Source organism: Juglans microcarpa x Juglans regia, chromosome 2S (genome assembly GCF_004785595.1).
Source record: "Juglans microcarpa x Juglans regia isolate MS1-56 chromosome 2S, Jm3101_v1.0, whole genome shotgun sequence".
Taxonomy (NCBI): Eukaryota; Viridiplantae; Streptophyta; class Magnoliopsida; order Fagales; family Juglandaceae; genus Juglans; species Juglans microcarpa x Juglans regia.
Window position 1 is genome coordinate 6,132,727 of NC_054597.1, and position 20,981 is coordinate 6,153,707.

The 20,981-nt window shown below is 35.4% G+C and overlaps 5 protein-coding genes and 1 non-coding gene across 6 annotated transcripts; 1 reads left to right on the forward strand and 5 right to left on the reverse strand.

The window, feature by feature from the left end:
- Positions 1-343: 343 nt before the first annotated feature.
- On the reverse strand, positions 344-2,548 carry LOC121252822 (actin-depolymerizing factor 7). Its single transcript, XM_041152643.1, has 3 exons — positions 2,069-2,548; positions 1,332-1,591; positions 344-737 (listed from the first exon to the last, which is right to left on the reverse strand). The coding sequence occupies exons 1-3, from the start codon at positions 2,069-2,071 to the stop codon at positions 587-589; spliced, it is 414 nt and encodes a 137-aa protein (XP_041008577.1). The 5' UTR covers positions 2,072-2,548; the 3' UTR covers positions 344-586.
- Positions 2,549-2,674: 126 nt separating this feature from the next.
- LOC121252821 (uncharacterized protein C683.02c) lies at positions 2,675-7,036 on the reverse strand. Its single transcript, XM_041152642.1, has 5 exons — positions 6,598-7,036; positions 6,010-6,151; positions 4,863-4,954; positions 4,593-4,686; positions 2,675-3,001 (listed from the first exon to the last, which is right to left on the reverse strand). Exons 1-5 carry the CDS (start codon positions 6,904-6,906, stop codon positions 2,796-2,798), a joined length of 843 nt encoding a protein of 280 aa, XP_041008576.1. The 5' UTR covers positions 6,907-7,036; the 3' UTR covers positions 2,675-2,795.
- On the reverse strand, positions 5,578-5,668 carry LOC121253743. The gene has a single exon (XR_005938464.1). It is a non-coding gene; the product is annotated as a small nucleolar RNA snoR136 (small nucleolar RNA).
- Positions 7,037-10,276: 3,240 nt separating the features above from the next.
- On the forward strand, positions 10,277-13,432 carry LOC121252823 (tubulin beta-1 chain-like). The gene is made up of 3 exons (XM_041152644.1): positions 10,277-10,846; positions 11,642-11,911; positions 12,478-13,432. Exons 1-3 carry the CDS (start codon positions 10,453-10,455, stop codon positions 13,155-13,157), a joined length of 1,344 nt encoding a protein of 447 aa, XP_041008578.1. The 5' UTR covers positions 10,277-10,452; the 3' UTR covers positions 13,158-13,432.
- Positions 13,433-14,430: 998 nt separating this feature from the next.
- Positions 14,431-15,484, reverse strand: LOC121252412. Its single transcript, XM_041152018.1, has 3 exons — positions 15,403-15,484; positions 14,703-15,029; positions 14,431-14,591 (listed from the first exon to the last, which is right to left on the reverse strand). Exons 1-3 carry the CDS (start codon positions 15,482-15,484, stop codon positions 14,431-14,433), a joined length of 570 nt encoding a protein of 189 aa, XP_041007952.1.
- A 3,708-nt stretch (positions 15,485-19,192) lies between these two features.
- LOC121251394 lies at positions 19,193-20,703 on the reverse strand. The gene is made up of 3 exons (XM_041150648.1): positions 20,351-20,703; positions 19,871-20,197; positions 19,193-19,740 (listed from the first exon to the last, which is right to left on the reverse strand). The coding sequence occupies exons 1-3, from the start codon at positions 20,430-20,432 to the stop codon at positions 19,586-19,588; spliced, it is 564 nt and encodes a 187-aa protein (XP_041006582.1). The 5' UTR covers positions 20,433-20,703; the 3' UTR covers positions 19,193-19,585.
- Between the last annotated feature and the right edge of the window lie 278 nt (positions 20,704-20,981).

Sequence of the window (20,981 nt, forward strand, 5' to 3'; positions counted from 1 at the left end):
TAAATAAAAACTATATATGTCCTTAACATATTATATAGAAGACATTCTATTCATCATCCTCACACGCGATATTTTTTTTTTTTTTTTTTTACTAAATGTGTGGTATATGGATAATGAATAGAATAATTCAATAAATTTAAGAAGATTAAAATTTAAAAAAAAAATATGATATGTGATGTGTGAAATTGTTAAATATCAATCAGATTGATGGCTCGAGCGAGGAACCAAAGTAGATAACGCTTGGCAGTCTTTGTTGAAGATTGAAGAAAAGAGTAGAACAATTAGCACACACACGCCTCAGAGGGTATAATCGCAGCCAGACAAACGAGAAGACATGAATCTCTCTCCAAAGCAAAATTGCTCCATTCCATTGGGAATTGTATATGACCCGAAAACTGAATCTTTACACACATTCTCCTAGCTACATGAGAATGATGAGGGGATTCTTTTATGGTCATCATCGTCAAAGCATGAGGGTTTATATAATTTGCAGAGAAAAACATAGTGTTTGAATCTTATGGTTTTAAATGTTGTCCATGATGATTGTATATAGAATGTAATTGTTAGAAAGTGAAAAATGAGAATATTAAAGAGCTCGGCCTTTTACAATGTCGAGGCTCATTTCACTGGGATCTGTTGCTTGCAATTCGACTTGAATGCCATCCAATTCCCTCTTGAATCTGTCCTTGGAGCTGGCATATACCATCTTACTTCTCACTCTTGATGTATCAGGTGACCTGAAAAATGATGAAACGAGATACAGAGACACAGAAGAGAGAGATGAGTTATGATCCACTGCAATATCTCAGATCGAGTGTGCGTGTCTTTTGTGTTCGTCAGCCAGCCTTCGATGTTTAATCAACTTGCATGTATCCTATGTCAAGCAGCTAGCTAGTCTTGATCAGACATGAAGCCAAACTTAATTTGGCATCCAATCTCTAGCCTCATTGTGTAATTGGCATTTTGAAAATATTTTCATTACTTTGGGAAGCAAATTCGCTATGAATTATGCTCAAAAGCAGCAGTAAGTGTTACACTTTGAAAAGATCATCCCCTCGGATCTCAAGTTTGTCTCGAGTTTTCGACTAAAAAGAGAAATAAACACATGAAGTAGAGTTGACATAATTTATTAAATATTTAATACCCTCTCCCTTGAGCTCTCAAGTTTGAACAAGAACTTGAAAGGATTTTGTTTTTTTTTCTATATTTTCTAATGCCAAGACATTGAAGCTGCTAGCTCGAGGATTTAATGGTGGTTATATGCTGCTAATATTCTTTATTTCCAAGCATGCATGCATGCAGAGACTTAATTATAAGAGAACATAAATTACCATGCAATGAAAAAAATCTTGCTTTTCTGGCAGTTCTCGGCGGTGATGAAATCAAAATCAAACACTGCATAGCGGCACTCATCGGCAGGCAGACACTCGGCGAAATCCTCATAGGTTTCATCTGGGTTTCCGAGCTTCTCCACAACAACCGTCTGATTCTCAATCTTGAAAATGATGAAACGGTAGTTCCTCTTCGATTTTAGCTCCAAGAACTTCAGTTTGCATTCATCACTCACAGCCATTCCAGATACCGCATTCGCCTAACCCAAACGTTTTGTTTTTGAAAAGAAAATAAACGGAAATACATGAATGATAAAAAAGTCGACTGGGATCTGTTTGTTTCTAAGGAAAACAACGCCAAGAAATGCACACCCGCATATTATCTTTTCCAGATTGTATCACAAATATGTGGACAAAGAATGTAAACTTCTTGATTTGGTTGTGTTACCAGAGTTGTAATATATGCCGTATTACGTAATGGGAGGAGTAACAAGGACGTTCCCTACAGCTATTTTCTGGATCTGCGTCGCCTACTTTCTAGGACTCTCTTCACTGATGGGATGCGGAATATATATATAGAAGTAAAAATAAAACAAAAAAAGGGAAAATAATGCTAAAGTGAAAATAACACCTGCCATCCCTGAATGGTTTACATGTCTTTCTGATTTCATCTCACCCATTATAAGAGAGAGAGAGAGAGAGAGAGAGAGAGAGAGAGAGAGAGAGAGCTAACGTACCATGTTGTCCAGCAATATAACAGACAGAAAGGTTTGCAAAAAAACGAAGAAGAAGAAAACAGAGAAATGGGAGAGCAAAGAAGAGGGAGAGAGATCCTTATTTCTGGGGAGATAATAAGAGTTGAGAAGAAAGCGGGGGAGGAAGAGAAATTTGGGGGAGGAAACAAAGGTTGAAAATTTTCTATGCTTCTATGGCTGATTATGTCCACAACTAACAGTGCACATCGCCACGTTATGATTGCATGGCCAACCACTGTTGGTTCAATATTTTCGGTGAATTAAAAACCCCAAAAGACTCTTTGGAGTTTCTTTGTTCCAAGGCCCTGATCCAAACCATTCTATATGTGTGTGTGTATCATATTTGGTTTGTTTAGAAACCATGATCATCCAAAGAGGAAAAAAGCCACAGAAAGAAAGAATAGCTAAACGATCATTTCTTGCAAAGTAAATATGATTGTATACATTTTAAATTGTAATGCTAATTATATATATATATATATTTAAACATATTATAAAAGAAATATTAGCTTATCTGCAATTGGAACCCAAAATTTGCAGCTTAATTACTAAATATTATATGGCATCCAAAAAGGGATGGCATTAAAATTAGGTGAGAAATGCCAAAATTCCATTAAGAAATATTTAGGGGAAAAAAAGAACTCTAGACTCTCCAATATACTGAATGTTGCAAGCTTGTAGCGAAAGCTGCATCATGGGACAAAATTTATCAACCCACAAAGTTCACGATTTTGGGCTCCTGTTTCTTCTTTGGTTTTACGTTACTTTCTTTTGAACCAGAGGCAGAACTAACTTTTGACTCAGAGGACTTATCTTTGTTACCACTATTCGTGTCATCAGTCAAGAAATCATCCTCAATGTCGTCTCCGCTAACAAATTTGGTCACCCGTCCTCTTGGCCTTTCATCCTTAACAACTGCTGAAAATAAGTAGAATACCAGCAGAATAAAGACATCAGAACACCTGGACGACTCTTTCAACCAAACAGAAATGCAGAAGTATACACTTACTGTTATATAATGAGGAGATACATAAAATGAAACAAACATAGAAGGGGAAAGGGGAAATGTTTTGCATATCCGCTGAGAATTATCCACAATATCTAAAATTTATTCCCAAATTTGGGCCTGCTTGACTGAACTGCATGATATTCCCACCATACTCACAAGCTCAGGGGCAAAGTTTTTGTTTACAAAGCTTAAAAGTAATGAAATTTGTTGAAGATGAAAGAAAAATAGACAGGAAGAGGGGAAGTCTCCCCTCCAAACCCCTTCAGCCCTCCCCCAAAAATATTAAAAAGAGGACCAACCCCAAGTTAGGATGCGAGAAAAAAATAAAGAAGAAATGTAAAGGAAAACCACGAGACGCAAATAAACCAAACCCCATCAAAGGTATAACTGCTCCTCTCACAACCAAGTTACCAAACCCTAAGCATAGGACATGGCTGATAGATGTTCTCTCACAACCAAACTGCTCACTTGCGTCCATTGTTCAGTTTTAGGTTACAGCAGTTGTCCAGGCAAAGTAGCCTCCTTTTTTTCATTTTTTGATAAGTAGGCAAAGTAGCCTCTTTAAAGTTGGTATGTTGTCTGTTTTAAAGAGGCAAAGTAGCCTCTTTAAAACAGACAACATACCAAATTGTATTCCATGGACAAGATTACCCCAATCCTCTTCTCTAAGCCTCAAAAAATATCTCACGTCCAACAAATGAGGGATTGAAAACCTTCATCACATCTTGTCATAGGTTCTTGATGAACAATACTGAATACAACTAAAAAAGCCTACCAACACCCACTCCCAAGTTTGTGCAGATCTAACAAATCTCAGGCTCCAGTGAAGTCCTCCACCAGAGTATCACACATCTTGCCGTAGGTTCTTGATGAACAATGCTGAATACAACTAAATATACTACCAACACCCACTCCCAAGTTTGTGCAGATCTAACAAATCCCAGGCTCCAGTGAAGTACTCCCCAAAGCATCCCATGTAATTGAACACTCCTTTTATTTTCAGCAATGAGAAAGAAAATAAGAACAGCATCGCTAAAGGGCATCATGCAGTACCATAGATTAAGCCAAAAGCAAGTTCTCCTATCATTCACCACTCTACAGTCATAAAATCGCCAAACGTATCACAGAAACTTCTTATTCTATCAAAGGACTCAACAACTGAGTCTTATTTATCATTAATTAATTTATAAAAGGCTACGATTTATGCAAAGTATATGTTTCTAGTACTGTAACTTCCCATCCAAACTTCAATTTGACTCATTTTCTTTGCATAGTCATTCTGGATGCCAATATTTTGGTATATAAAATTCTAAATTTTGAAATATGTGAGGTACAATCCACAACATATTTGGAGCATGCTTGAGTCATGGTAATGAATGGTTTACCACCATACTTATTTTTAGAATGTCAAGTGACACTAATATAAAATTCTACCTTTGCAATACTGAGAACTCTGAATTAAAAGAAATATTCTAGAATTTTTAATCTTAAACTTACATGTGTTACCAGGTCCACGAGCAGCTACAGAACCTTTGTTTGGACAATCTTTTGCCAAGTGTGTTACCCCTCCGCATATTTTACAAGAACCCCCCTGAAGAAAAAGAGGACAAAACATGGAGAAGCGTCAGATTGAACTTGCAAGGGAAGTGCCAGGATGATTCAGAACACAAATGACATATCTTCCTTATAAATAGCCCCCCTCCCCCAAACAAAAAATGACATTCTGGGTTCTGAAAATCTAAACACCAAGATGGTTTATACGCAAACCTTCGGATAGATTCCGTGAGTATTTTGAGGACAATTCTTGCTTAAATGTCCGCGTTCATTGCATATGAAGCAATTGGCAAATTTAGTTCCTCCTGAAATGCCAAACAAAGCAATTATGGTTCATAACAAAACAAGGACAGAACATAAGAATCAGACGACTGGGTTAATCAGATTGACTCAACTGCACATGTGATTTTCATCAAAGGAGGACAAAGCCAGCCATGCAACAAGTTTGGGCAAGTAATAGTTAGTGCATTTTATTTGTACATAGCACACTAAGATATAAGTAACCTCTCCAAATCATGGATGCAATCCAATAGCATTATAGAAATTTTATGTGGTTCATAGAGCAAATGTCATAGAGATGCAGTTCTTTCTTCCCGTAAAATGATATCTGTTATCATGCTGTACTGGAATAAAGCATCAATATCATTACAGAAAAAAAAAAAAAAAAAATCTGACAAAAAGGAAGAGTGACCCAGAATAGAAACTAGATGTACGTTTTAATATCTGTAGAAATTCCATAACACTAAATTTCCAAACACAGTCAAGTCAAATATCAAGTGATTATTAGTGTAGTAGAAGGAAAAGTGGCAAAGAAGTTAATCAAGTTGCAGATGCTCAAGCCAAATCTGGTGCAAGTAGTGTCAATCAGTTGTATCTTGATTGGCTAGATATTTTTTTTTGATAAGTCAGTAGTAGAAATAAATTATATGAATTTAGTTCCCCGATGTCCTAATGCAACATGAAGGAAGCACTGGATAGCGAGGAGAACAATTTTCTGAGCTTCATTCAAGATTGGCTAGATATCATGGGAGAGATGAGGGGTTTGTTGCTGGTTGATGGAGTGGAGTTGCTGTTTTTGAGATTTAAATGATTTTCCCTTCTATAGTGTAGAGAGTGTTCTCTTTTTACTTTCATCAATTATGATGTACTATGGTTTGCTCACTATCTAATACGAGTAGATATATCCAATAAGCCCATTTCTGGTCAAAAGCAAAATAATAATAATACTAATAATAAAAGATAATGCAATGTGGAGAATCTCTCTGACAAGCTAACAGGATATCTAAATTGATTCAGCAAAGACGTAATCCAAATCATAAGACAAATTGACGTTCCATAAAGCAAACATAAGGTTGTTTACCTTCTCGAAGAGGTTGGGTACAGTTCGCAAGCGAATGTCCACTTTCCCCACAATTATAGCAAAGCTTCTTATCCACCATCGCACCATTCTTGTTAGGGCAATTCTTGAGACTATGCCCTCGTCTCCGACAAAGCAAACATATCTGCAAGCATCACAGATTCACGCGACTCAGAAAACCAACACTGTATGTTCATTTTATACTGTAACAGCCAATTTGCCTTCTCCAATTAAACTTCAATTCCATAAATCCTTTCAAACAACAAAGCCAAACCCACATTTTATAATTTCCTTTTTTTTTTTTCCTAGGAAAACGCTCATTTTATTCGATCACACACAATCCCGATGATTCAATGCTACCAAAAACCCTCATGAAATTCAATCACAGTAACCCTCCCCCTTTTTAACCTTATTGGAGATAAAAAAGAATAAAAAACCCACGATAATTTCAACTACGTACATACAGGTTCTAGAGTAATTGGAAAGGAAAATCTACAAGATAATCGATATCAAACTAAATTTCTTCAATTAATGAAATGTACAGATATATGAAACCCAACAAAAAAATAGAATTAATGCAGAAAATCAGACCTTGTTCTTTTCCCACTCAGCTTTCTCAGGGCAGAGCTTGGCGATATGGTCCTTCGCCTTGCAAATGAAACAGCTCTCACCAGGCTTCATCCCAGGTACTCTAAGTGGGTGTTTCTTAAAGCCCATTCTAACAGGTTTGTTTGGGTCTCTGGGTGCTTTAGAGTCTGCCTTTTTGCGCTTGAACATGCTATTCTTTTTCTTCTTCTTCTTGTCTGGGTCTTTGGGTGGCGTTGGCTCCGGCTTAGGGAACAAATCCGGGTGAGCTTCTCTGTACTTCTTGCGAGCTAGCCTCTGTCTTTGGCTCACCATTTTTGGACGGACAGCGTGAAGGCTCTAGCAAGAGTAGAAGAGGGATTCTGAAGAAGGAGCCGAGGAGGGAGGCTTTTCTATGTGACGAAACGAGAGGGTTTAAGCCAGGAGGAGCTGCGATCTGCTATTCTCGAGATCACTATTAGCACGGTATAAATTTATTATTTTTACATTTATTTATATACTATGCGGGCATATACATGGTGAATTATTAAATTGTCTTTGATTCATTGGAAAAGCTCTTGAGATCGTATCATTTCGCTTATTTTATCTTCATTTTTAGGGTCAAACCTTAGTAGAGTGATAAATCACAAATCATGTTTTAAATCGGGAGAATAAGGTACATCTTTGATAGTTAAGGATTGAATATTAAAATAATAATATTACTCATCTTCTTAATTCTCATCATCTCATGCGGCATGTTAAAATAATATAGCTTTGGAAGTTTTCCTCATATTAAAAGGAAAGCAAAAAGAGTGGCACTTGCACTTGTTAGAGAAAATGTGACCCTCACATCTGACCTTTGTACTGGCTGAAAGCCATTCTATCTGATCAATGAAATGGCTTTTGTTGAAAAAATAATTATCATCTCATCTCATGATATAGTATTAAATGATTAAAAATTATTTATTATATTTTATTTATAAATTTATTATCGAATGTCATATTATGGAATAATGAGAAAATGATGATAAAATAGATGATGAATATATATTTTTTTCATATTTAAAATAGTTTACGTGGTCTGCCTTTAAGACAAATTTGTCCTTAAATTCTAATTTTGAACCTTTATCAAGTTAATCATTCCCTCGCTATTTCATTAATCAATTGTTAAAAGTATCAAGTCAACACCGTTAAATTCTAGACACGTGTACATCATAGTTTAAAAACTAAAAAACACATTATAAATAATATACAAAAAAATCGTTTAGAAATTAAAAAAATATTGCTTCTTTCATCTAATCATAAGTTTTTATATTATAAGAAAAATGAATGCTTATTTAAACAATTCTAAACACATAAAATAATCAAATATTTATCCAAAAAAAGAGCTTCAATGGATCATGTATTTTATCTTCATTTTCTATTTTGTTAAAGTAATCCCGCTATATTTAGTTGGTACAGTTCATCCATGTAAATTTTTTTTATTCATTTCTCTCTCCACTTTGTCATCCTCTCAACACTTGCTAGCTAGATGAAATGAGATTTAGGATGCGTTTGGTTATCAAACTCATTTCAACTCATCATTACAATTTTTTCAAATTTCTATACAAAATATAATAAACAATTTAACTTTTTCAAATTTTAAAATAATAATAATATTAAAAAATAATATTCTAACAATATTTTATCATCACAACTCAACTCACTTCAACATCCAAACACACCCTTAGTATTTTGCAAGATGCATAACTAGGAATGAAATGATTTGCTATGCATCTAATATTTCTAATTTTCTTCTCATAATATAGTCAAACTTTTTCATCTTTTGATTTTATTTTCTTATAATTTTTTTATTGTGTGTATAGGAAGAAATTGTATTATATTGTATATGAGTAGATATTGTAAATATAAAAATATATTGGGATATTGCAAATTTATTTGTACTTAGAAAGAATATTTGTAATAAATAAAATACTTAAAAATAATATTCAAATGATATAGAAAAAAAAAAAAAAACAGATAAACTAATGTATGGTATATTATAAAAGTTATTAGTTAAGATAGAAAAAAATGAATTTTGATGATTTATTACGAACAAAATATACAGAAACCATTGAGAGTGCTCCAGAGTTGGATTTTAACCAAAAGTGTAAATAGTAATTTACACTCCCCACAAGTAACAGTTTTACTGTTTTATAAGTTATATTCCATGCACTAATAATTTGGGGGTAAGAAGTTGTATATGTCTCGTATACTTGGATTTTTGCCTTTCTTATAATCAATAAAACTTTGTTTACCGATAAAAAATAATAATTTGGGGGTAAGAAATAATCTTTAGAAAAAATTAAAAGTCTATGAACTTACTCCCATTGTACACTTCCCATATCATCTCCCATGATCATGTATTGCCCATGGTTGCTTGGTAAGCCAGAATGCCAGGATCCATGCACATGGCCTTTTTTGGGTCACCACCAGAACCATAGATGCCTCAAATGATTGAGTATCTCTATGTCAAGGAATCAAAGTGTAAAAGATACAGCCATAAAATGCACAACAAGACGTTATGAAATGGGTAGCTTCAACCATGTAATTGCTTTGGAAATGATATTGTAATCCCTAGGCTAGTTGCTGGCCTTGGACCCATGGAAAAGACTGCACATCTTAGCTTTGTGAGGAAGGATTCAGACTTCAGAGTGATCTATACGTCTGGTCTCACTTGATTTTTAGGACAAACATTGCTTCTGTTCTTGTTCATCTCAATTGTTTATCGGTTTTTGTATATTCTTGGGGCCACACCTTTGTGGAGTTGGCTGGAATGAAAGATATAGATTAGAATATGGAAGTATCGTTATTCGTTACTGTTAAAAAATGAATCATCATTGAAAATAAAGTTTTTTTTGTCACAAGGATATCAAATTTGTTCAATTTTATAAAAGAAACACGCACCCAATAAAGACTACGCATTTGAGAGCAAAATCACTCTTTTTGATACGAATAATGATAGACTTATTACTCTATTATTATCCATCTATTACTTTTTTTATATTTAATTTTTTTAATTTTTTATTTTACTTAATGATTAAGTAAGTGAGTATTAGTAAATTTATATATTTTTTAAATGTTTTCTTAATGATTAAAGATGTTAAAAAAATACTTAAAAGAAAATTATAAAAAAATAAAAAAAACTTGAAATACACTTGGATAGTAGATGTGTAGTAATAGGGTAGTAAGCCTATTATTATCCTTTTGCAACTCAAAGACCTACTTTAAGTTTTTATTTGGATAGTAAGATGAGATGAAATAATCTATAAATAATAATGAAATGATTTATAAATAATAGTGAAAGTATTTGAATTGAGATGTTGTATGGAGTTTTAAAAAAGAAGAAATAAAAGAAATAAAAAGTTAAATAAAAATATTATAAAATTAAATTATTGTTAGAATATAAATTTTATTTTGAGATTTAAAAAAATTTAATTATTTTTTATATTTTATTTAAAAGTTTAGAATAATTATAATGATTAGATAATGATTAAATAAAAAATATTTATTTTTATAATATTTAAGTCCTGCTTTTAAGATTAATTGAAATAATTTATAAATAATAATAAAATTTGTAAATTAAAATTTATAAATAATAATGTAGTAATCTCAACCAAACTCACAATCCAAACCCGCTTTAGATTTTTGCTGTCAGGTGACTATACTATGCACTTGAGAGCAAAATCACACTTTTTGAAACTCAAACGACCGACCGCAGGCTGCTGTTTATTCTTTATACTCCGTCATTGACAGCCTATAAAACAACACAAAACTCCCGTCATTCCCAATCCCACACCACACATACAAACAGGCGGACACTCACAGTGAGCAAGCTTGAAGATGCGGGAGATCCTTCACGTACAAGGCGGGCAATGCGGGAACCAAATCGGGGCGAAGTTCTGGGAGGTGGTGTGCGCGGAGCATGGGATCGACCCTACCGGGAGGTACCAAGGCGACAACGACCTCCAGCTCGAGCGCGTTAATGTCTACTACAACGAGGCCAGTTGCGGCCGATTCGTTCCCCGCGCTGTCCTCATGGACCTGGAGCCCGGCACTATGGACAGCGTCAGATCCGGCCCTTACGGCCAGATTTTCCGCCCCGATAACTTCGTTTTCGGCCAGTCCGGGGCCGGCAACAACTGGGCCAAGGGCCATTACACCGAGGGTGCCGAGCTCATCGACTCCGTTCTCGATGTCGTCAGGAAGGAGGCCGAGAACTGTGACTGCTTGCAAGGTACTCTACTCCAATATTTTCTACTGTCTCCTCTGTTTCTGTAAGTTAAACCGAGGTTTTAACTTTGTTCTCTCTCTGTCTATATCCCTCTCTTCTTTGTTGTATTACTAACTCTTTTCGTTTTAGGAAGCCTCTATTTTTTGGGACATCTTTTATCTGTTATTCCTGTATTCTAAGTGTGGAAATTGCTTTCATGAGCATCTTGCGTTTTATGATTTTATTTTGGTTTATATTGCGCTTTCGATATCATCTTAAACATTCATCATGCAATGAGGATTACTTACTCTTGTTTTCCAACATCTAAATCCGACTTTGCTCGCTTGCTAAATATTTGTGCTTCGGAAAAACCGTACTTTTTTTTTTTTTTTTTTTTCAAAAACATCCTTGTTTTGGTACCGACCCACTTCAATGGATTGATATTTTGGGGGCCTCACGTATTATCATGCAAACAGCTGCACAATTTGATGTACTGAAATGAAATTCGAAGAATCAGTTATTGTTTCTTCGCATTATCCAGAAATGGGTTGTGTTATTGATAACTATTTTTCATTGGTTGATTGCGATTAGGAGTGAGTGACTTGGCCTCCAGCTGGTTGTATAAAACTTCCAATGCTTTTGGAGACTAATAGAATCTCCTGTGCCGAGTTGCTTTGTCGATCAATTCTTCATGACTTTGTTTGATTTTAACTTCTACTTTTGTAGGGATTTCGGTATGAAAGTAGCATGTTTTATAATTTCGAAGGGCTTGCATATCATATCCTGTCATGATAACGAATTTTTTTTTCTTACTCTAAGGGTTTCAGGTTTGCCACTCCTTGGGAGGGGGAACTGGGTCAGGCATGGGAACTCTTCTCATTTCCAAGATCAGAGAAGAGTACCCAGATCGAATGATGCTCACTTTCTCTGTTTTCCCATCTCCTAAGGTGTCTGATACAGTTGTTGAGCCCTACAACGCAACGCTCTCTGTTCATCAGCTCGTGGAAAATGCAGATGAGTGTATGGTCTTAGACAACGAGGCTCTTTATGACATTTGCTTCCGAACATTGAAGCTCACCACTCCAAGCTGTGAGTTTTTTTGGTTTTTTTTTCATTATTATTTTTTATTTAGTTAAGGGGTGAAAAGCAATAAATTGTCTTACCTAATTCGTTGAACCCTTGGAATGTTACCTTAAAGGGTATCCTCTATTCTCATCTTAGATCGATGATGCTGGCTTACTCATTGAAAAACGATAGCTGATGTTGGTTGGCTCAGCCTTGTTTCTGAAACAACACAAAGAGACTAGTTTGGGTTAGTTCCACATGCAGACTCGACCCTCTTGCTTTCTTGGAAGATTGGTACCGAGTGACTAAAACCAGAATAACATGCGTGGCTGGGATAGACTGGGATAGATAATTACTTATCAGAAAAAGAGATTTGGATAGATAATATTATTGGGAATATTAGAATGGAAATCAATTAGCAAGATTAAGTATTTGTATGTTTGGTCCTTGGACTTTTTCCATAAGTTTGGGTGCAGTGCAAGAGTTGGGGATCTTTTATTTTATTTGAATCGTGTGTATATTCTTCATTTTAGACAAAATCGACGTTTGATACCTCTACCCAGCTGACTAATAATTTTTGTATATTCCAGTTGGAGATCTGAATCACTTGATTTCTGCCACCATGAGTGGGGTTACTTGCTGCCTTCGCTTCCCTGGTCAACTCAATTCAGATCTCCGCAAGCTTGCGGTCAATCTAATCCCATTTCCTCGGTTGCACTTCTTCATGGTTGGATTTGCTCCACTTACATCCCGTGGGTCACAGCAGTATCGCGCCCTTACTGTGCCTGAGCTCACTCAACAGATGTGGGATGCGAAGAATATGATGTGTGCTGCTGATCCTCGACATGGCCGATATCTAACTGCATCTGCCATGTTCCGTGGCAAGATGAGCACTAAGGAAGTGGATGAGCAGATGATTCATGTGCAGAACAAGAACTCATCCTACTTTGTTGAGTGGATCCCCAACAATGTGAAGTCCACTGTTTGTGATATCCCTCCAACTGGTTTGAAAATGGCTTCAACATTTATTGGCAATTCCACATCAATCCAGGAAATGTTCAGGAGAGTCAGTGAACAGTTTACAGCCATGTTTCGCAGAAAGGCTTTCCTGCATTGGTATACAGGAGAAGGGATGGATGAAATGGAATTTACAGAGGCAGAAAGCAACATGAATGATCTAGTTTCTGAGTACCAGCAGTACCAAGATGCTACAGCGGATGAGGATGGGTATGATTATGAAGATGAGGAGGAAATTCAGGAGGAGGCTTAAGTACTAATATAATTTCTGTTTCTCCGCTTATTACAGTCATGTTGTGGTGTCAATGTGTCTGTTTTGTTCCTGAATTCCTTATTTGGGGTTTGTATTGTTGGAATATGGTTGGCTTTTAGGCATGCTGTCTCGCGTTTGCTTTTGGTGTTATAGTCTAGGGAGCTCTGTTTTTGAGACGTGTTACAATGAGTTATGTTTTTGATCAAGTAGGAGCTTTGCAGGTGGAGTGAATCGGTTTCTGGTCTAGCCCCATAGTTTTCTTCTGTTTTTCTTCCACGTTTATGAAGTTTGCCTTGATAGATTTTGTAATCATTTATCTCGTTACAAAACTCACTTTTCAGCTCAAATTCCCCAATTTGAGTTAGCTGAACCGAGAAGGCAAGTATCCAGAAAAAATCAAGAGGGGGCATCATAAGTTGGTCAAAAGTATAAAGACAGTAACTTCATCCAAACTCCTTTGCTTTCTTTCAAACAACGGTTCTGACTATTGATATCAATTCCACTAACTATAAATTGACTGAAAAACATTAGGCAGAAACACCTAAATGCTGACTTCATTGTTGACATGTGACATGACTTGAAGCGTGCGTTCGGAGGGATATTTCTCTTTCCTTACACAGAATTACTATAAATATAAAAAGATTATATTAAAATAAATCTACAAATTAATGTGATTTCACATAATACGTTAGATTTATTTTATATTAAAAATAATTTTACAATCTAATATATTATATCAAGTTACGTCAATTTATAAATTTATTTTCGTGTAATCAATTTATAGCTAAAATATTTTTCTTTCGGTAAAAGCATTCGATCGGTATATATTGCTTAAGGTCAGGGACCTATTCAAAGGGGCCATAATTGGAAGACTGAAAAGAGAACCGCAGCAGCCCAACTCAACCATGGTTTTCTTCCTCTTGACTCTCATAATAAAAGTTCACACTTGAAGCTCATTAGATGCAGGACAACAAAAGAAATGAATAAAAAGAGTGCAATCAGATGTTTGGGATTATGTTTTTCTTCCATCATATGAATTTCAATCCAAAGATAATTTCTAAGTTGGACACAACATGAGCCCGATAAATAAACTTTCCTTTCATTTCCAAACCATATAAAAAAGCACACAAAGTACATGACTACGATACCGCACAAGTACCTTCTATAAAGCCTCTACAGATCATGATCAGTATGAGCTAGCTATGTACGTACACACACAACTTAATATATATATATGTATATATATATAAGGCTTGGAATAATCATTTGTTTTTTAGTATGGCAATGGTGCCAGTGCTGGGGCAGCTATTGGTGCATCCGTGGACTCGACATGCTCATGCACATGTCCTGCTGCAACAAAACCAGAGCTTAGGATCTCAAACGCTCCTCGCCTCGGATTTGATTCTACTTCACAGAATCTGGGAAGAAACACACCTACCAAATATATATATAAAAAGAGAAAATTGTTAATAAATAAGTTCCCAGAAATTATATATAACAAAATAATATATATATATATGAAACTTTATTAATCTTGATGCTTACCTTCACCAGCAGCAAGATTGAAGTATAGATCAACAACATTGGGGCAGCCGTCGTAGCACAGAGGCGAGCAAAGCTTTTCGGTGAAGCGAGACTCAAGGAGGAAATCTGAAGAGATTCCAAGCGTTTTCCTGTCAAGCCCGCATGCTTTGATGCATTGGTCAATCTCGATCCATCCCTTCAATTTGTCGGCTTCAATCTCCGATGTACGGCATGCATATGCTTCTTCCCCGCTCCTTCTCACAAGCTTCTCAAGCACACAACGCTTACCGGAGGATGACACTGCAAATGCACACGTGTCCCGGTCTAGATGCTCACATGTTATTCCTCCTGCATGCAATTCATTACCATGGTTGGATGAAAACCGAATCATAACTCCCTAACAAGAAGCTAGCAGCCTTAAATGGTTCTTGAATTTAATGCAATAATGCGTGAAAATTTCGAAGGTAGGATATATATATACACGATCGATGATCAGAGTGTATTGGAAACATATACAATAGGTGAATTTTCACGAGTATTAATCTTATATACCATGAACATGTAATTTTACGTACCAATAAATTGTAAGGTAGCTATAATAATTAATCCAACATCCTAGCATTAAGAAATTAATAAGAACATGCGTGCAGGATATAAAGGAGGACAAGAGGTAGGTTTCTTGATTCTGGTTTTGGTGTTGGAAAACTTATACCATACGTACCGAGAGTGATCTGCACAAAGAAGCAAAGTGCAAGAGCCAGGATCGCCAGGCCGGTCTTCAAGCTAATATATTTTGATGCCATGACACAGTTCCGACGTAAAAGAAGATATATACTGGTGGTACTGGATGCCTAAATCAATTAGATTTTCGTAAAAGTAGTGGTAAAGACTGATCTGTGTTTCTCCTAAGTACGTACGATCGAGTCAGTATTCTGCAAAGCTTAGTGGGTAGATAGGAGCATTTATAGTTGCTTCAATGATCACTGTAGAATGGAGAAAACAGACACGAAGAAGAATTTCAAGTTTAAGAAATCAAGGTCGCAGTAGTGAACCTTACTTTGGATGTTAGCGAATTAGATGTATGGAGCTTGGCGGATGCATGCCACCCCGGCCATATATGAATGGAGGTCCGTGCTTGAATGGTTCCTCTACGATCCCGGCCGACCCATGCAGAAGATTTCAAATACTAGTCAATGACTGAATGCTGCTATAATGGCGGATGCATGGCTATAGCTAGCTGTATCGTCATGTCCTCACTTAACTTGCATGTGAAAACAGGTGATCGTTTTCATGATCTGCAGGACGTCGGTACTGATCGATCGATGAAGGTTCCCAAATTTAGTATTTAGTATAAATGCTAAATTTTGTTCTCTCTTGCACCACAAAAATGCACATGATTATGATTAGAAATTTTTATTATAATATAATTTTTAATATAATTTTTATTTTGAGATTTAAAAATTTGAATTATTTTTTTATGTTTTATTTAGAAGTTAAGGAAATTTATAATGATTAAGTTATAATGATTAGATAAAAAAATCGAAAAGTTAAAAACTTAAAATTAAAAAATATTTGTATTAAAATGAGATGAAATGATTTTAAAAATTTGTAAAATCAAACCAGACCTAAATCTCTGGTTGTTATTGTTGCAAAATTTAGTGTAAAATCATGGTTGTATATTTTGTTACGTAGGATTGAAAATTAATATCGCAACTATTCATGGTATTAATTGTAACGCTCTAATTAGGGAGTTCCATTAAGCCACGATATCTAACTATTTATACTCAAAAGGAATTAGTTAACATAAAATTAAAGTCGTTATAAAGAGTCGAGGAGAGAGGAGTTGAAAGTCGTTAACAGCAATGGTATCCGGTCCAGGTCTACCAGAACGTGCATTCCAAACCTATTTGAAAAGGCTTCAAAGCAAAGAAATAGCAATAATTTCAAATTTTCAAATTATAATTGGAGTCAAGTATAGTCAACAAGTCATACTTGGGCTTAAATCTTATATTTATAAATAAAATAAGTTCTGATACTATTTTTAATGTCTCAAGAGAGGCTCAAACCACATTTAGGCACATATGAGTAATACAAGAGAGAAGTTATTGTAGCAGTGCACACTTTACATTTATTATATGACTGCTTCTAGTTGATTGTTTCCAACACTCATTTGGAGAGATGTGTGGTCTAGATGATGCCACATCATATGCTCCCAATAGTGACTTCTATTTATATTTATTCACCCTAATTAATAAAAAAAATGCTAATTAAGTACTAGCCCCTCAAATACACCCATGACATCTTCTCAGATTTTATCAATTTCCTATATAAAAAAGTATACAGCTTAAAATTATCGTTAGTGTATTTTTTTTTAAATGTTTAAAAAATTATTACTAAAAATTTTTTATTTTTTAAAACAATATTTAAAAATAATAAAAAATAAACTAGTGGTCACGCCCAAGCAAGAGCTAGCCGCCGACTAGCAGGACCTAATAATTAAACGTGTTGACACGAAACTAGGAATAAAATCTATTAAAAAGGAGCGCTAATCACGCCCCAATTAGTTTTCTTTGGAGCGACCGGGGAGTACGTACGCAGTTAATAAAATCCTTTTTAATAGACTACGTGGCTGCTCTCCATATTATTTCAATCTATATTTAACGTCTAGAGGCCAGGGGCCCTTTGCCGTCCAACATTTGGCGAATGACAGACTAATTTTCTGGTCAATTTGGTCACTATTTTTTTAAGGCATTTTGAAGACGTTTCATATATTTAATTAGAAATAATATGAAGAGCAGTCACTCTTTGATGACAGTCATTTTACACATATTATGTGACATCATCCTAACCATACATCTCACATATCTTTTACTTGAAATTAATGAACTAAGAAAGAGCAGGCGAGAGACAGAGCAGGCAAGATGAGAGAGAGAGTAGGCAAATGAGAGAGAGAGTCGAGGAGAGAGAGACGATGGAGTCTACATTTTGTGAAAAAAAAAGATAAGAAGTAGTCACGTAGTGTGTGCAATGTGTGCATAACTACAGTAGCTTCTCTCTAGCACTACTCATATAGATTTGAATCATATATGCATGACGTATACATGTAACCTTAGGCAAACAAGACGTTAAAAGACATCCGCAAAAACTAAGGTACTTGAAGGTAGGTGTGAAAATCGACTGGCGGCCGATTTGACTCAATTACGGCCAGTTTGGCCGATTTTTATACACCCATACTTAAAGGCATTTGTTGAAGGGGATTATTTCACCCGGCCACCTCCAGGCCAATACTGATATATATATATATAAAATTTTATACACTATATTATCATCTCATTTTTATTTCACTAAGTATGATGTGATATATTTATCACTATTAAATAATTATTTATTATATATTTTTTTATTATCTAATAGTGATAAATATATTATATATTATTTAATATAATTAAAATAAAATGAGAGTTTGATTAAGAGTGGTAGTAAATTGTAATGGTCCACCCAAAAGCCTTCGCAGGCCAAGTACTGGTGCTTGGAAGGCCGACGTTGCAAGCAATTCGGCCACCGGCCTGATTTGAAAACCAAATTTGGAAACATTCTAAAAAAAGTCAAAATCTTGGGATCATTTTAATTAGTATAAAATTTAATCAAACAAAAAAACAATTATTATTGGAAATCATTATAATTAATTACTAGGAATAACATAATTATTATAATTATTTAATTTTTTTATCAGCTTTCTTTTTCTAAAAACAAAACTCAAAATTAGTATAATCATGTGTGAATAACCTTTAGATCAAACAATATTTCACATGCATGAAAGCCGGGAGTACTAGTAATGTTACATATAGTCGTACAGTGCGTAAATATCGTGTAATATTTTTTAAAAAAATAGACTCTACTATTAAAAATTAATATTTTTCATGTTGGTCATATATTTATTCATTTTTTTAAAAAAGATTGTACAACGCTTATACAGTTTATAACTGTAAATATCATTTCTCTTAATATAAATGGACGGAGAGGTCAAAATGCTTGTATTGGAAATTAGGCGTTTGAACTAAAGCTAATATTATATATATATATATATATATATATATAATTTTTTGCCTTATTTTTTTCATTAATTTGGGTAATGAAGCTGCCTGCCCAGCCTGTATGGTAATTAAAGGAATACTCTAGCTTTAGATTAATACTTCATATATATTGATATATCAGTCGATCATGATTAGCCAGTTTCAATAAAAATCAATTGGATTAATTTTCCCAATTATATATGATCCCTCATATATATCGTGGATTGATCATGAAGCCGCGCGTCTATATATGGAGGAAGAAGACGTACGTGTTTCTCCTAATTATTTCCATTTATCAGACGGACTAATTAACTGTAATATTCATGTAATTATATATATATGAGATCGGACATATCTCATTATATGTAGATGATCATCATCATCATCATGACGGACCGGAAATCAATAAATTTGGACAAGATAAATCATTATTATATGTTGACAAACCTTTTTGTAATTTCTTCATTTCCAAACCATACAATAAATTAATCACACAAAGGCCGTGAAATATTGAAACCACACACAACTATCTTCTACGTATAATAATATATTAATTGTAATTAAATGCCTAATCAACCTAAAAACGACGAGTATATATGACTGTATGAGCAGGCCTTACGTACGTACACACCGGCCTAGCTTATTGATTTGAAGAGCAGACACATTAAGCTGACTCGTAACTAAATGCACACCCCATATTAAAATGATGGTGCAAGCTAGCTACTGATCATCCCTTGGCGTACTGACTTCATTATTCATGTCACGCACCTAAAACATAATATACTCTGTAATATTGCATGCATATACTATATATTGTTATAAATTTCTCTTCTAGAGTGGAGCAAGTGCTGGTGCAACTATTGGTGCAATTGTGAACTTGGCAGATTTCACGGGTCCTGGTGCAACAAAACCAGAGCTGCGGAACTCGGACATCCCTCTCCTTGGATTATTTGTTTGTACTTCACATAATTTGGGAAGAAACACACCTACGCAGTACCCAAAATAAGAAAGAAACTCATGTTAATAAATTCCTACATATGATCAAGCTGGTAGCGATATGGTACTGCTTATTAGCTTCGCTGGAAATTAAATATAATTAATTATGATTTTAATTACCTTCACCAGCAGCAAGATTGAAGTATAGATCAACAACGTTAGGGCAGCTCTCGTAGCACTGAGGTGAGCAAAGCTTTTCGGTGAAGCGAGACTCTAAGAGAGAATCCGATGAGATTCCAAGTGTTTTCCGGTCAAGCCCACAGGCTTTGATGCACTGTTCAGTCTCGATCGAGTCATTCAATTTGTCGGCGTCAATTTCCGATGTACGGCATGTGTATGCTTCCTCTCCGCTCCTTTTCACGTGCTTCTCAAGCACGCAACGCTTGCCTGAGGATGACACCGCGAACGCACATGTTTCCTGGTCTAGATGCTCACATGTTATTCCACCTGCATGCAAATTACGTACCCATGACCAGCATAATTAACTTCTAATTAGAATGAAAGAAATCATAAGTCCAATCTTTGTAGCGGCGTTAAGAAAAAGATCATGAGCGCCCATATATATATATATATATATATATATATATATATATATTATACCTAGCGTGCCTTGCACAAAGAAGGCAATCACAAGAGCCAGGATCGCCAGGGTACTCTTCAAGCTAATATTAGAGGCCGCCATGGTACAGTTCTGTTGAAAAAGTAGATACCGGCGGAGGCCTGAAATAAATATATAGCTCGATCGTTTTTGTAAATTTATAAGGTAGTACTGGCCAACTACCGTAGAGAACTTGTGCTAATTCTCTAACGTACGAGCTAGCTGGAATGCTGCGTTCGAAACTTCATGGATAGTTAGGAGCATATTTATAAATAATCTCTTCAATGAACATCACGCCAGAGTACTGTACATGATTTGGAAAAGGGGAAGGCCGGGGGCCGCGAGGAACAGGCGCAGGTTGAATTTTCAACATCAAAGATCAAATAAATTAGGTCGCTAATATATTGAACCTTACTTTAGATGTTAGTGCAACTTCTAGTCGGTGGTGTGACCCTAAAGATGGCCGCTGATCCCGATCAAATTAGGTCTCTGCAATTTGTAAATGACCCCACATGCAGAAGATGTCTGTTAACTGGTCAACATGCATGACTGCCGCTATCAGTGGCGGATCCATGCATGCTTGTTTTGCATGCATGCAGTAGTATCCATGCATGCCACGACACGTCCAATAAA

Bases quoted from the DNA above. Each gene is read 5' to 3' on its own strand.
- LOC121251394 (XM_041150648.1), bottom strand. From the start codon at position 20,432: ATGGCGGCCTCTAATATTAGCTTGAAGAGTACCCTGGCGATCCTGGCT. The intron at 20,198-20,350 runs GTATAATATATA...ATTTGCATGCAG, and splicing joins CTTTGTGCAAGGCACGCTAG to GTGGAATAACATGTGAGCAT. The intron at 19,741-19,870 runs GTAATTAAAATC...GGTACTGCGTAG, and splicing joins CAATCTTGCTGCTGGTGAAG to GTGTGTTTCTTCCCAAATTA.
- LOC121252822 (XM_041152643.1), bottom strand. The intron at 738-1,331 runs GTAATTTATGTT...ATCATTTTTCAG, and splicing joins AAGATTTTTTTCATTGCATG to GTCACCTGATACATCAAGAG.
- LOC121252821 (XM_041152642.1), bottom strand. From the start codon at position 6,906: ATGGTGAGCCAAAGACAGAGGCTAGCTCGCAAGAAGTACAGAGAAGCT. The intron at 6,152-6,597 runs GTCTGATTTTCT...TGATGCTTGCAG, and splicing joins CTGAGTGGGAAAAGAACAAG to ATATGTTTGCTTTGTCGGAG. The intron at 4,687-4,862 runs GTTTGCGTATAA...CTTTTTCTTCAG, and splicing joins CTCACGGAATCTATCCGAAG to GGGGGTTCTTGTAAAATATG.
- LOC121252412 (XM_041152018.1), bottom strand. From the start codon at position 15,484: ATGGCATCAAAATATATTAGCTTGAAGACCGGCCTGGCGATCCTGGCT. The intron at 15,030-15,402 runs GTACGTATGGTA...AATTGCATGCAG, and splicing joins CTTTGTGCAGATCACTCTCG to GAGGAATAACATGTGAGCAT. The intron at 14,592-14,702 runs GTAAGCATCAAG...TATATTTGGTAG, and splicing joins CAATCTTGCTGCTGGTGAAG to GTGTGTTTCTTCCCAGATTC.
- LOC121252823 (XM_041152644.1), top strand. From the start codon at position 10,453: ATGCGGGAGATCCTTCACGTACAAGGCGGGCAATGCGGGAACCAAATC. The intron at 10,847-11,641 runs GTACTCTACTCC...TCTTACTCTAAG, and splicing joins GAACTGTGACTGCTTGCAAG to GGTTTCAGGTTTGCCACTCC. The intron at 11,912-12,477 runs GTGAGTTTTTTT...TGTATATTCCAG, and splicing joins GAAGCTCACCACTCCAAGCT to TTGGAGATCTGAATCACTTG.